Below are 14,742 nucleotides of genomic sequence, written 5' to 3'. Positions count from 1 at the left end.
TCAACTATTACATAAGCATAAATTGACTGGATTACTATAAAAGAAGTGCTTCCGTCAACTAAAAAAATAGTACGATAATCAACTTATAACGTTTTAAAATTCGATAATCAAACTGCAAACAAAGAAAATTATGTTAATCTCCAAAATTAATTACCCTCTACATCTCAGATTTTAAATTTTCTCTATTTCATTATAGTAAAATATTATAGTATAAAATTTTACCAAAGTGTTGAGATCATAATTAAATTATGTGTATCACTCATTTGGATATATGAATAATTAGAATTGAATTGGGGTGGGAAGAGGTTAGCAACGGCAGGTTGGATATTTAGGTGAGTGTCTCTACGTGTTCCCACCGCAGCTTCAAGGAATAAAAAAATCACATGGTTAGTCACCGCCAATCATGGCCTGCATTTTTTTCATTAATTTCTTCAATTTTAATGCTTTTTTCACTTCTATCTCTATTTCCTGCATAATTTACGGTATCCACTCATTAATGCTTCACTTGTACTTTATTGATTATTCAACAATTTGTTCTGTTTTATTTTATTAAATAGATCAAAACAGAGATTTTAATTTGAACAATATGTTGCTATTATACATGTATTGATTAATGATATTTATTTATTTATTTTTGTTTGTGATATAATTTAAATCATGATGATTAATATCAAACTCAAATCCGTTAATTGATCTATTTCCATATTAGGTCTAATTGAAGCTCTATGATCACTTATCCAAAAAAAAAACATCAGGATGAAAACATGATACGTAACATGATCTCTTATCGGAAGTGTACCGATGGTTTGAGTGGTTTATAATACTTAAGATTCTACTACTAAATTAATTTGGATTAAACCATTTTGGATATGAAATTAGGTCTTAGTTTGAGCTAGTTGAATCCAGATTGTTATATGAGGCTATGAGTTTAAAATCATTAACAATGTTGAACATCAAGACTAAACGTGCAAGTTAAAAAAGTTCAATTTATAAAGAAGGGTTAATTCCATAAAAAGTCACGATCTTTACACGAATTGTCATTTTAATCACGACTTTTAAAAATTGTCATATAAAACCACGACCTTTCATTTTTTTTTTTTCAAATCTATCACCAAACCAATTTTTGGTGTATTTTTGATGACGTGGCCGCCATAATCCGGCAAGTTTGAAAAAAAAATGAAAGGTAAAATTCACCGGAAAAATTGTCGGTGATAGATTTGAAAAAAAATAAAAGGTCATGGATTTATATGGTAATTTTTAAAAGTCGTGATTAAAATGAAAATTCGTATAAAGGTCGTGACTTTTTATGGAATTAACCCTATAAAGAAAAACGAAATTCCAAATAGTTTAGTCTTCTCGTCCATTTTTTGTTTTTTGTGTTAGTTAACTAAGTTAAAGGACTTAAAGACATTTTAATTTTCAAACATGAGGGACATAATTTTTGACAAAAATAAAAGTGGGAGACCACATCATTTTTTTAATTTTTTTTAATTGAATCCTTTAACTCGATTGACTAATACCAAAAATGAACGAAAGGGATAAATCGTTGACATAGACAAAAATGAGGATCATATCGTTTGATTTCAAACAGGAATGACAAAAATTTGAATTATGACATGTATGAGATTATAATAACTTACTCTTTAACCTATGTGGTTTTTAATGACAAAAAGTTTAAAATGATCCTAATTTTTTTTAAATTTTAAATTAATATCTAATAATTTTTTTAAAAAAATAATCTAACCCTTTTAATTAATATTTGATATAACAAATTAACCCCTAAATTTTATATATATAACAAATTAACCCCCAAATTAAATTTTTAACAAATAAAAACAACCCTCTATAATTTATATGTTTTGCCAAAAAAAATTCGATCTCAGGCGAGACTCTTCCTCGCCTGAAAAGAGGAGCCGCTGCTCCGGTGAGGAGCATCTGCTCCTCACTGCTGTTCTTGAGTTCAAGAACAACATATCTGTTCTTGAAGTCAAGAACAAACATGATAGAGGTTTGTTCTTGAGTTCAAGAACAGACCCATCTGTTCTTGAAGAAGAACAGACCGGTGGGTCTGTTCTTTATCAAGAACATACGTTTTTCCTGCAAGGAGTCCTCCTCGCCGGAAATCGAAAAAAAATTGAATTGTTTTGAAAAAAGGTTCAAAACGGCCCCTAGCTTAATTAGTGTTTAATTGTGATTAATTAGTATTTGAATATAATTAATTAGAGTAAATTAAGATAATTGGAAATCCACTCTCCAATTAAAATGGCACGTCAGCATATGGGTGTTTTTGAGCCGGTTTTGTTCAAGTTTAGGGTAAAAGTGATCCGGTTTTGCTAATTTGGACGTTTTTGATACTTTGTGCCAAGTTGAGGGGGTAAAGTGATCCTTTATTCCATAAAGACTTATATTGAAGGATAAACCTATTTTAAGATCCCTAAATTATACATTTTTGGTTCATTAGGTCTCTCAACTTTTATTTGACTTCCTCAAGTCCCTAAACTTTCATTTTTTGGTTCATCAGGTCCCTCAATTTATATTTGACTTCCTCAGATTCTTAAACTTTTGTTTTTTTTACTTCATTAAGTCCTTATATGGATCTCCCTTTAAAGACCTAATGAACCAAAAAACAAAACTTTAGGGATCTGAGAAAGTCAAATAGAAGTTGAGGGATCTGATGAATCAAGAAATGAAAGTTTAGAATCTGAGGAAGCCAAATAAAAATTGAGAGACGTGATGAAACAAAATTATATAGTTTAAGAACCTCAAAATGGGTTTAGCCTATATTAGATGTGTTATCAAGTCTATAATTTTGATTCATTATCAGATTTCATGTTTGTATTTTAATAAATGATTTCATATTGGATTATTTTCACAAAAATTAGTCACTTTTTTGCTTTTTTTTTCCTTCGATTTAAGCATATATACCGAACGTGTCCTCTCACAATTCTATTTTTTGATATAAAAAAATTCAATCTTTTATTTTTGACATTTTACAATCCAAATGCCTTTTCAATATCGTTTTAGTCAATTAAAACGTCCAAAAAGATACTGTTTTTTTATTACTGAAAAATGTCTGAATCACCACTAGGATATAAGATTAAACGTTTGGAAAGATGGGGATATGGATGCCTAATTTAGCAAATTATGCTTAAATTAAAAAATAACGCCAAATATGAGAAGTTTTTATGATAATAACACTACTATTTGTTCATAAGACTTTGTATTAAAAATAGAAAACTCATGTGTGACTTAATGATGATCTATAGTTGATGTTTGGTTCAATTGTTTAATGTAATATCTATCTTGTATTTTTTTTAAAAAAAAAAACTTCATTTAAGTGCTTGGTAAAGGATTCTTAACAGCTATTGTTATCTTTTTAACCTCTAAGTTCTAACTGTTGCTGTTTCAAAAAATCTCTTTGAAATCTATTTCCAACAAGTAATAGTTATTTCAAGATAAAAGATCTAAAAAAACCTTTAAATTTATGTCTGAGAAATTAATATATTTTAAATTTTGACTCGGTGTGACTCAACTCCGAAATTTTTAAAATTGGGTTAATTAAACCATTTCGTCTGAGTCCATCTATTCTGAACATTAACACTAACCATCATCCGTTTCAAAAAAAAAAGGTCTAAAAACCCCCAAAATTTATGCTTGAAGAATTAATATGCTCTTAAATTTAAAATTTTTAAACTTTTATTTTATATATTTTTTTAGATAACTAATTTTAAATTTCAATAACTCTATTCATTTTTAATTTATTTATCCATATATTGTAAACTTTCATTTTAAAACATATATTCACAATTTAATATAAGGAAATTAAAAGTGCTCATGTTTATACTATATATAACATTATATAGTATATTTTCATTCTCTTGTAATTTTTTTAAATTTTTTTAAGAAATTAATACTTTTATATATATAGTAGTAGATTTATTGGGAACCTTTAAAATTCAATAATAAATAATTAAGTTAATACGTACAATTATTTTTTTAAAATTCAAATTATAAAATTAAAATCATTGTTGTCTATCTCATTATACATTCGACAAGTTAGCATATTTTTAATAAAATAAAATAAAATAAATAACCCTTTTAACAATTTAATGTTGTCACACCAACATTATTTAAAATGAGAATGTAATTCTAAACTAAAAAGATAATATTTTTATATATAAAACATAAATGTACATTATAAAATTATTTATTTATACATTTTTTTGTTAATTACTACTAATTATGGAGTGTATATTTATTTAATTTTTTTTTTTGAGAATAATGAAAATTTTATTAATAGAGAAATAAAAATACAACTTGGTCAAATATTGAATAAATCAATATATTCAAGAAGTACAATAATAGAACATCAGTAAAATAACAGAAAATCATATCTAATTTCTTCAATCGCATTGACGGAACTCTTTGAATATGAAACTCGGCGATCTGTCCGCTCCACTCGAAGGTTATTTTAAACCAAAAATCGACTCTTTGGTCTTTGAATGAGTCCGATTGAGAGAATATAAAAAATAAGATTTCTACTGCTAGCACTTCAGATCTACGCTCCGTAGATAATTCCATCAAGGAAATAGCAAAACCCATAAAGGGTGAGAGCCAGAACTCCACAAAGGAAGACAAAACATCCATAAAAGAAGAAAGAAAAATACCAACAGATCTCAGATCTGTGATTATTGACGTAAAATAAACTAAATACGAGATTTGAACAGAAAACGAGAAGGTAGGGAGCTGATTTTGAACCAAAAAATGGCTAAAATCACCTCCCTCTTGTTGCGGCTAGGGTTTCTGAAAAGAAAGAGAAAGTTTAGAGATGAGAGAGTGGAAAGATATGTAATATTTTCTTTAAAAGAGGGATTTACAAAGTAAAAACACAATAGATGGTTGAATGCATATTTAATAGCATTTAGCATAATCAAACAATAATATGAGATATAATATAATTTTTCAGTATTTTTTAGATTTAAAAGGAAAATATTAAATTTTATATTTAATATTGCATAGTTAATAAATAATAATTTTTACTATAATTTTAATTTAAATTCAATATATATATATATATATATATATATTTATATATATTAAATAATTATGAACATGTTTTAATTTTTTTTTTTGATGAATATATGTTTTATAAAAACGCCATAAGAAGGGTATATTAAGGGTATTATAATTTCTCAAGCATAAGTTTTGAAGTTTTTAGACTTTTTGCCTTTTTGAAAGTTCGAAAGGTTTTAATTGACCAAATTTTAAAAGTTTCGGGACTAAATCACTCTGAGCCAACATTTAAGAACATATTAATTCCTCATGCATAAGTTTAAAATTTTTTTTTAGAACTTTTTTCTTATTTCAACTTGATTGATTATTATTTCCATGCGCAATATTTTAAAAATCTCTTGTTAATTTTTTTATAATGAAAATTAATAAATATAATAAAAAAAATATTAGTACAAATGCCTCATATATATTTTTTATCTTAGTCCTGGATTGAATACAGTGATTTATAGCTGTAATTTTGTTTTAGTGCTCGATGATCGTATGTTTTCCAGGTGTTACACTCTTTTAAGTTACAGCAATAAACTACGATGTTAATTTACATTGTTTAAACACATAGGTATGCAAACTAAGGCTTGTGCGCATCATAATTAAACTCACTAATTGTGTTGGAAAATGATTTAATTTGGTGGGTTATTTTTTTCCCATTATATGGTTAATTGACAAGATGATGCAATAAGCCAACAATTACGATAAACACTAAGCCAGGTGGGTGAGATATTGGTATAATGGAAAAAATACTTGCATAAGTTCATTTCATTTCATCATATTGCATTTTCCATGGATAAAATCGAAATTTATTATGTCATTAAATATGTAAATAGTAATTAAATATTATTTTAAAGACGGAGTAAAACTGAATTATCATTCTCTTAAAATCACTTGAATATGAAGTAGAGTGTGGTAAATTTACCTCATTTATTGTAAATGAAAAAAGATAGACTAAAAGAGTTTAGATAGATTAAATTGGAAGATAAAAATACCAGTTTTTTTCACAATAGCATTAAGCAAAAGCAGGTTAGAAAAAGAATTGACTCTTTAACTCTTAGAGATGGAAGTTTCTGTGAGGAGCCTGATATGATCAAAAAAGACATTCTGGAGCACTATAAAGAATTCTTAGGTACATCTAGTACTGAAAGGAAGTTCACTAATGCTAATGTCTTCTTAGAAGGAAATATGCTGAATAATGAGGACAGGGATATGCTGACACTACAAAAAATTTGGCTTCTTGTGACGAATAAAATTTATCATGTTAAGCCCAAAATTTGTCACAACAACGTTATTGTGACTACTTTGTGACGAATTTTGTTGGTCACAACAAACAAGTCACAATAAGTCAATTTTATAGTTTGTCACCATAAATTTTCTATTGTGATAAAATTGTTTTGTCACATTCATATTTATTGTGACGAAAATGTATATCACAAGTAATCCAATGTTGTCAAAATTTGTCGTAATATACATCGACTTCTAGTGACAAAACGCTAATAACATGACAAAAAAATATTTATCACAATTCATATAAATTTGTCACTACATACACCGAGTTATTAGTGACAAAAAGATTATATGGTGATAAAACCATATTTATCACAAGTAATATACATTTGTCACCACATACGCCGAGTTATTAGTGACAAAAAGATTGTGAAGTGACAAAAAAATATTTATCACAAGTAATCAATCATAAAGTGACGAAATTGATTGTCATAATAATTAATTAATTGTGATACATGTAATTTATCACAACAAGTAATTTAACATAATGTGACGAGATTAATTGTCATTATAATTAGGTAGTTGTGATAAATTTAATTTATCATAAGAAGTAATTTAACTTAACGTGACGAAATTAATTGTCATAATAATTGGTTAGTTGTGATAAATTTAATTTATCACAACACGTAATATAATGATAATGTGACAAAATTAATTGTCATTATAATTTGTCGACGGTGGCAAATTTAATTTATCAAAATAAGTAATTTATCATAACGTGACGAAATTAATTGTCATTATAATTTGTCAACGGTGACAAATTTAATTTATCACAACAAGTAAGTTATCATAACGTGACGAAATTAATTGTCATTATAATTAGTTAGCTGTGACAAAAAAAATTTATCACAACAAGTAAGTTATCATAATGTGACGAACTTAATTGTCATTACAGTTTGTCATCGGTGACAAATATAATTTATCACAACAAATAATATATTATAACATGACGAAATTAATTGTCATTATAAGTTGTTAACGGTGACAAATTTAATTTATCACAAGAAGAAATTTAATCATTACGTGACGAAATTAATTGTCATTATTATTAGGTAGCTGTAACAAAATTAATTTGTCACAACAAGCTATTATTTCCATTTTTATCGATACCAAAATAATTGAATACGGTAATTTGTTGCTAAAATCAATGAATAAAAAACAAAATCAATTCAAATATTACATAAAATTATCAATGATTAAGTCTTTAATAACACTGAAATAACCGATCGTATGAAACATGTAAACTATTTGCTATAAAGAAAAGAAACTAAATTAGGCCTAACTTTTGATATAGGAGACGTCCATCTTCTTTCATTCAATTCCAATCTGCAAGAAAAAAAATACGTTTATTATATACACTTTTATTTTCAAACTGACATAATTAAGTGAATAATTTTCAAATTATAGAAAAAATTTAAAAGCGTAAAGAATTAAAAAATATATTTAAGTAAGCCGTCACATACCAATCATTAGATGGTTCGTCATCAAGAGATTTTTCACAGCCATCGATACATGTTTCGTCGCCATCAATAGATATTTCTTCATCATCTTTTGCATTCAACATTTGTTGAACAAGATGCTTGAGTTTGCTATATGATTGAGAAATGTTATCAATTTTCACCTGTTGATTTTGAATTTGGTCATTTAGTTCTTTAACTTGCTTTTCAGTCTCAAACTTCTCTGCTTGTAAACGAGCTTCAAACTCTGATTCTTTAGCTGTTATCCGTTTGGCTCCATATCCGAGTCCACGAGCATAACCAGACTTCGGTATATCCAAAACCTTTTGTAGAATTTTCCTCCCATCAATTGCAACGCCTTCCTCGAGTGCTTTTGAGCGAATAGCTTCCATTTGTTCCTAATTAATTAAATATGCTTTAATAACACTTTATAAAATTGTGTTTAGATAACTATATATATAAAAAAAGAACTTACGTATTTATCTCCAGCTTCTGGGTCAATCCATGAGCCGTCTTTTTTACGGTGTGCTTGACTGTAGAGCCTCATTTCAGGTGGCTCTTCATCAATGACTTCAGATGTTTCCTATAACGTTCATACAATTGATTAAAAACTAAATGATAAAGAATTTAAATACGAAATCAAAAACAGATTACATATAAACTCATATTTACCATTTCATACAAACGTTGGCAATAAGACTTTGATCCCGAAGTGTGAGAAAAGGTCACTTTCTTGCGATTATTAATGTTTACAGTGCTTCGAGCCTATTATAATAAAGCCAACACATAAAGGTTTTAAAGGTACATATCATATTATCAATAATAAAAGTTTTATATAATTAGATATAAACTATTTTAACCAAAATAGTAGAGATATTCGTATCTCAGAAGCATAACTCGTAAACATGCCAAATACTCGGCGAAGTACAAGCATTTTCTCGAGTTATGTTAATTATGTAGACATCTGAACTCGAGGTAAGGCATAAAACTCGAAGAGTTTCAAGCCTTTCATCGAGTTTGAGCTTCTCAGATATGAACTAACTCGAGGAAGGAAAAAATACTCTACGAGATCATTCATTCCTCGAGATTTTCATTTCTGTATAAGCTCATTTTCGTGGAGAGGCTTTAAACTCGAAGTGTTTCAAGTCTAACCTCGAGTTTAAGCTTATTCAGAGTTAAAATAAATCATGAAAAGGCTAAAAATCATTTAATATTGAAATCCTTTGAACAAACCTCGTATTTTCGTTCAGAACACAATATGTGAAGCTAATTTAGATATAATTGGAAACATACTACCAACTAATTAGATAATAAAATACTCATTTTTAGCAAACGATATTAGACAATTGTATATAAAATTGAAACATTACCTTAAAGTGTGCATGTTCATCAAAATGTTCACATAGGTTCTTCCAATCGTTAATTTTTACATCCTTGGGTGGATGTTTTTCAGCTTCTTCACGAGTAGGGAACGTCTTATAGTGTAAGTGACACTGATACTTGAAATTTCTAAATCGTCTAGCCATCATTCCATATACTACTTCTCTTGCATGTGGATCACTTAAATCAATCTCAAATTCACCCTATCAATAAAAAAACATATGAATAGTCACATATTATAAGAATACAATTATTCGAAATAACAAGTATGCTATAAAATAATTATTAATTCTACCTGAATAGTTGTAAGTAAGGCTTCCTTTTGTTCAGCGCTTATTTGAGACCAATAAAGTTTACCTAGCGGTGCCATTAATCGAGTGACAATACCAATTTCCATTTTGAATATCTTTTCTGAAGGACCAATTGGTAATCTATTTGTTTTTGCAATCACAATTCCACCAATTTTTGAACCATCTTTAGTCATTTTTTTAACTTCAAATCCTCTAGCTTTACCTCTACCATTCTTTTTTGGAAGAGGACCTAAGAAGTACAACAGTTTACCTCATGTTAGTTTGCTTTTTGTTTCCAAATTGATATGTACCTTTTTAAAAAAATAATTTATATGCAGTTTGTAAACGTTATAGTGACTGAATATAAACTATATGTGAACCATAAGTCAACCTCAGAAAACAAAAAACAAACACAGAATAGAGAAATACGTAAGAAATACAAAACTTTACCTCATACTAGTTTGCTGCTCTATTAAACTTTATATGTAATTATCATACTATTTTAAAATTTCATATGTATGTCTTATACTATTTTTAAATTTAAATGCAGTTTTTAAGACGTTTTTGTGCCCAAATATGAATCTTATGTCAACCGCATGAAACACAAAATAATCACAAAAAAGAGAAACAAATTGATATGTATGTCTTATACTATTCTTAAACTATTTTTAAATTAAAACACATTTCTTTTTGGGAAGAAGACCTAAGAAATACTACAGTTTATCTCATGTTAGTTTTCTTCTCAATTCAAATTGATATGTATCTCTTATACTATTTTTAATTTTTATTTAGATGCAGTTTTTTATAGGTTTTTGTAACCTAATATGAACCTTATGTCAACCGTATGTCAACTTTATGAAACACAAAATAGAGAAAAAAAAACGAATTGCAAAAAATATAAGGTAAAAAATAACTTGAAAACAATATTTCCATTCCAGCAAAAGCATTGAAACACAATTTCATTTGTTAATTATATCAATTCTCTAAGCAAAATAAATGAAACACAAAATAAATTCAACCTAACCTTCATCAACGTTTGTTGGTTCACCGGACATGGTTTCAGTTTCACCATCCCTGTTAACTTCAGCAGCCACTGGTATTGCAGTTGAATCATCACGGTGGTTGTGATGTTCAATACTATTTGGGTTTTGAATTGGAGGAGACGGAGATGTTGTGTTCACCAAAGGAGGAATAGGTTCCGACTCAGTTTCGGTAGTCTGAGATTGTTGTGATATATTTTTCATCGATGGTTTGTCATTCCCCTTCCTCAAATGAGCTTTCAGTCTAGCTGACCTTTGTAATTCGGTAAACGATATAACTCTTTTTCTAGTATTAAGTGACATTGTTCAGAAAATCGTTGAAACAAATTGAATTGAAGAACAAGTATGGTGAGAATTGTTTGTAATTTTTTTTATGATCGATATTTTGATAAGAACAAAGAAACCACTTTATTTTGTCATTCAACAACGTGATTCCTGCAATTATGGTTAATGCCAAAGAAGTTTCCTTTTAGAGGGAACTTCTTTAATTAAAAAATTAAATAAGGAACAAATTATTTTCGTTTCCCTCTCTTTTTTTTTCGTTTCCCTCCTATTTTAATATTTTTTCCCTCCTAATAAATTCGTTTTTAAATTTTCCTGATTTGATTTGCCAAAATCGTGTCAAATCTAATCAGTTTGAGATATATTCTGAAAATCTTGTTGGAGAAATATTGTTTTTTACTCGAGGTAGTAGAGAAAGTCGACGAGTTTTATATGTTTCATCGAATATATGCTCTACTGAACTCGTCATAACTCGATGACATGGAAAATATTCGACGAGTTTAAACAATATACTCGAGTTAAAATCTATTTTTTTCAACTTAATCCAAATATCACCACTTTCCTTTAGATATAGAAGCAAAATGCAAAATAAAAAGTCTTTGTTTCCCATATTAAAAGCAAAACAAAGAGTCTAATGTTGATAAATGGTTGATTTTATGCTTATTTATGATTAGATATCAAAAATTTATGTGTTATTCAACGTAATAGTTGACCACTCCATTTTTATCGCTCTAACATAAATATTTCAAAACAATATTTTGTCTTAATTTTTTTGGAGGTAATATATGCCTTTTGCAAATAAATTGCAACAATAAGAAATTTTTCCACTTTTGCCTATTCTTATAATTTATTTTAATGTTTTTAATTAGTATAATTTGAATTTTTAATAGCTAAATTTATTCCGTTGAATATGATTTTACTCGCATAACCATTATTAAAATTGTATTTTAGGGTTTAGGGTTTAGGGTTTAGGGCTTAGGGTTTAGGGTTTAGGGTTTAGGGCTTAGGGTTAGGGTTTAGGGTTTAGGGCTTAGGGTTAGGGTTTAGGGTTTTGGGTTAGGATTAGTGTTAGGGTTAGAAAAAACAACATTAATTAGCAACATTCAATTTTTTTTAATGACCGCTAAAAAAATAAAACAATATTTAATTTATTTTTTTAATGACCGCTAAAAAAATAAAACAATTAATATTTTATTTAGTTTTCCAAGGACATCCATTTTTCATATCGTTGACATAAAAAACCTCATGTATACTTGAGAACTGAACACGAAAGAATGATTTGTTTCAATTCCATTTTTACATTAACAAAGCAATGTGGCAAAATTTACATGAAGTTAATTTTATGAATTTCGATAAAAATTAAGAGAACTTAAAATATACGTTACATGTGCCTCAATTTAACGTTGCATGTGCCTCAACTTACGTGAGATGTAAAAATGAACCTACAACTTCAACCTACTCGTAAAATAAGACATGATTTCATCACAAATAAACTAACTCGTTTTTAAGTACATAAATCTCAAATTCATGTATAAAATTCATCTAACTATCCTAATTTATAACAATTTAACAAACTTAAATTTAAAGTTTTGTCAAAAAAAATATTAGTGTACAATGATCTAGAATTAACAAGTGTTAATATTCAAATTTGATAATAGCATTCAGAAATATTCATACTTGGTAATAACATTTCAGACCTACTAATAACACATGAGTTTATCACAATTAAACCTACTTATGTTCAAATACATAAACCTCCAAATTCAAAATACTAAATCCATAATCAACAGCTATGCATATACATCTGCTCCACGTCTTCAAAACTGCACCTCCAAGTCTCCAAAACAGCGTATCCAGAATTAGATATTTAGAACCAACTATGCAATCAGCCACCCATCTTATCTGCAATTTGGAAAACAGAGGATATTTCAGGAAGAAAAGTAATGCCCTGAAACCAAATGAATGACAGCATACAGATATGAAATAATCAAAATATTTTGGTTGTTACTAACCTTAACTCTCCGGTGTATGTGGAGGTGAAGGATCATGTGCTCCCAAGGTGCCGAAACAAGCCTTCCATCGGCGATGTGACCTTCGTTGTTCTCTTTTAATCTCTTCGATAGATGTTTCAATATTAGTCAACCTGGACTTTGTTTCATTTAACAAAGAAAGTACTTCCTCTTCAAAAGCTCCCCTTCGCTTCGGCTTTCTTGGTCGCCTCACTTCCTCCTCTCTTGGTTGATCTATACCGACATCATCCCTCACCACCTCACCTTGACCATTCTCGGTTTCCAGTTCTCTACTTACATTATCCTCATCTTCGTCACAGTCATCTTCTATTTCTGCTTTTCTTCCCTTTCCTCTTCTCGGCTGGCCAGTTTTAATTAAATAACAATTTCGGTCCTTTACATTCATCAATTCTCCATCCATATCAAGAATGTCGGCTTTACGGAGCATAGTTTCATTAAGATACGCATCCCCCAAACATTCCATCTTATGCAAATCATCCTCATCAATAGCACTATGAAGCAATGCTATACAAGTTACTAAATGACCATTTCCAAGTGCAACTTTAGATGATGTTGCCATGGTCATCATGCTTTTAAAAATTAAGTGTATGAAATCAACACTTTTTGCCGAACGTCGCACTAAATAGTCAAGTACTAGTAAATCATCCTTCGTTACTCTATTCGACTCCTTTTTACCACATATAGAATGACAAAGGAACTTATGAAATATAAGATATGATGGTTCAATTATGAGTCCATTAGGAGCTTGTTGTAAATCGACCGAGTCTTCACCGGTCAATTGCTTCCATACTCTATTAACATCAAAATTTGAAGGACAACCTCTAATGCCACCTTTAGGCAACTTCAATTTCTGATTCATAAAATCATACCCTATGCTATAATCAACCCCTTTTATTCTAAAAGAAATTGCTTTTTCATTCTTAGAGGCATAATTCAAGGTGGTATAAAATTCTCTAGTTAACTCTTTATAAACTTGATACTTACCATGTGCAATAAAATTTAAACCCATTCTACCAACTATTTCATCAATTTTTGATTTCAAACCCATCCTAGTCAACAAAGCATAATCAAAATATCTAGGTATAACAATAGGCTTGCGTGAAATAGTTTCGTAACGAATACCTTCTTCGTCGGAGAAAATTGGAAATGGGCAATCATAATTTGAGGACAAATCTTCTCTTGTAACAAATTTCGGAGGCATAGTTGAACTTGATGATTTCCCTTTTGAAGCAACTCTTTTAGCTCGTCCCTTTGTTGATGCCATCATTTTGGTTAATGATTTGATAAGATTATGATAGCAATTTGATGAATTTAGAGGCTAGGTTTCGGGTTGTGGAATGGGGAAGATTTAGAGAAATTTTTTTTTCACTTGTTTTGATTCTAGGTTTCTAAAGAAAAGTGGGAGGTTTAATTTTCAATTGCAGTAATTTTCAAAATAAATCGAGGTGGGTCTAAATACTCGACGAAAACAAAGCCTGAAATCGAGTTTGGCATAACTGGACTAGCATAAACTCGATGTTAGGTTTAAACTCGTCGAATATTAACCCATCATCGAGTTTATGCAGCACTGAACAGAAACAAACTCGATGTTAGGCTTAAAACTCGTCGAGTATTTAGCCAGACATCGAGTATTTACTTGTCCAGTTCTTTATATGCACATACCCTAATTAAAATAATAATTTTAATCATTTAAATTATTAAAACTATAACAAATTAATTGAAATCTCAAAATTTTAAATTATTGATTTCATTTTTTTACCCTTGAAAAAATGCCTCTATTGAAAACATTAATTTATTTTCAACACCCTTTAAATTTTTTATTCCAATTTTATCCTCATCTAAGGTATATGTCTCTTTAGTGTGTGTCTAATGTATCATATAATTTACCTCTCCTTTTTTCATATAGCGGGAAATA

General features: G+C 28.8%; 2 protein-coding genes across 2 annotated transcripts; both read right to left on the bottom strand.

The window, feature by feature from the left end:
- Nucleotides 1-6,115: 6,115 nt before the first annotated feature.
- LOC126657144 (uncharacterized) lies at nt 6,116-8,583 on the bottom strand. Its single transcript, XM_050351784.2, has 5 exons — nt 8,478-8,583; nt 8,281-8,388; nt 7,812-8,203; nt 6,195-6,249; nt 6,116-6,142 (listed from the first exon to the last, which is right to left on the bottom strand). Exons 1-5 carry the CDS (start codon nt 8,478-8,480, stop codon nt 6,116-6,118), a joined length of 585 nt encoding a protein of 194 aa, XP_050207741.2. The 5' UTR covers nt 8,481-8,583.
- Nucleotides 8,584-12,481: 3,898 nt separating this feature from the next.
- Nucleotides 12,482-14,472, bottom strand: LOC126657307 (uncharacterized). Its single transcript, XM_050351975.2, has 2 exons — nt 12,810-14,472; nt 12,482-12,699 (listed from the first exon to the last, which is right to left on the bottom strand). The coding sequence occupies exon 1, from the start codon at nt 14,092-14,094 to the stop codon at nt 12,811-12,813; it is 1,284 nt and encodes a 427-aa protein (XP_050207932.2). The 5' UTR covers nt 14,095-14,472; the 3' UTR covers nt 12,482-12,699; nt 12,810.
- Between the last annotated feature and the right edge of the window lie 270 nt (nt 14,473-14,742).

Source organism: Mercurialis annua, linkage group LG7 (assembly GCF_937616625.2).
Source record: "Mercurialis annua linkage group LG7, ddMerAnnu1.2, whole genome shotgun sequence".
Taxonomy (NCBI): Eukaryota; Viridiplantae; Streptophyta; class Magnoliopsida; order Malpighiales; family Euphorbiaceae; genus Mercurialis; species Mercurialis annua.
Note: the sequence above shows the minus strand (reverse complement) of the source record. Positions and strands in the feature narration are given on the sequence as shown.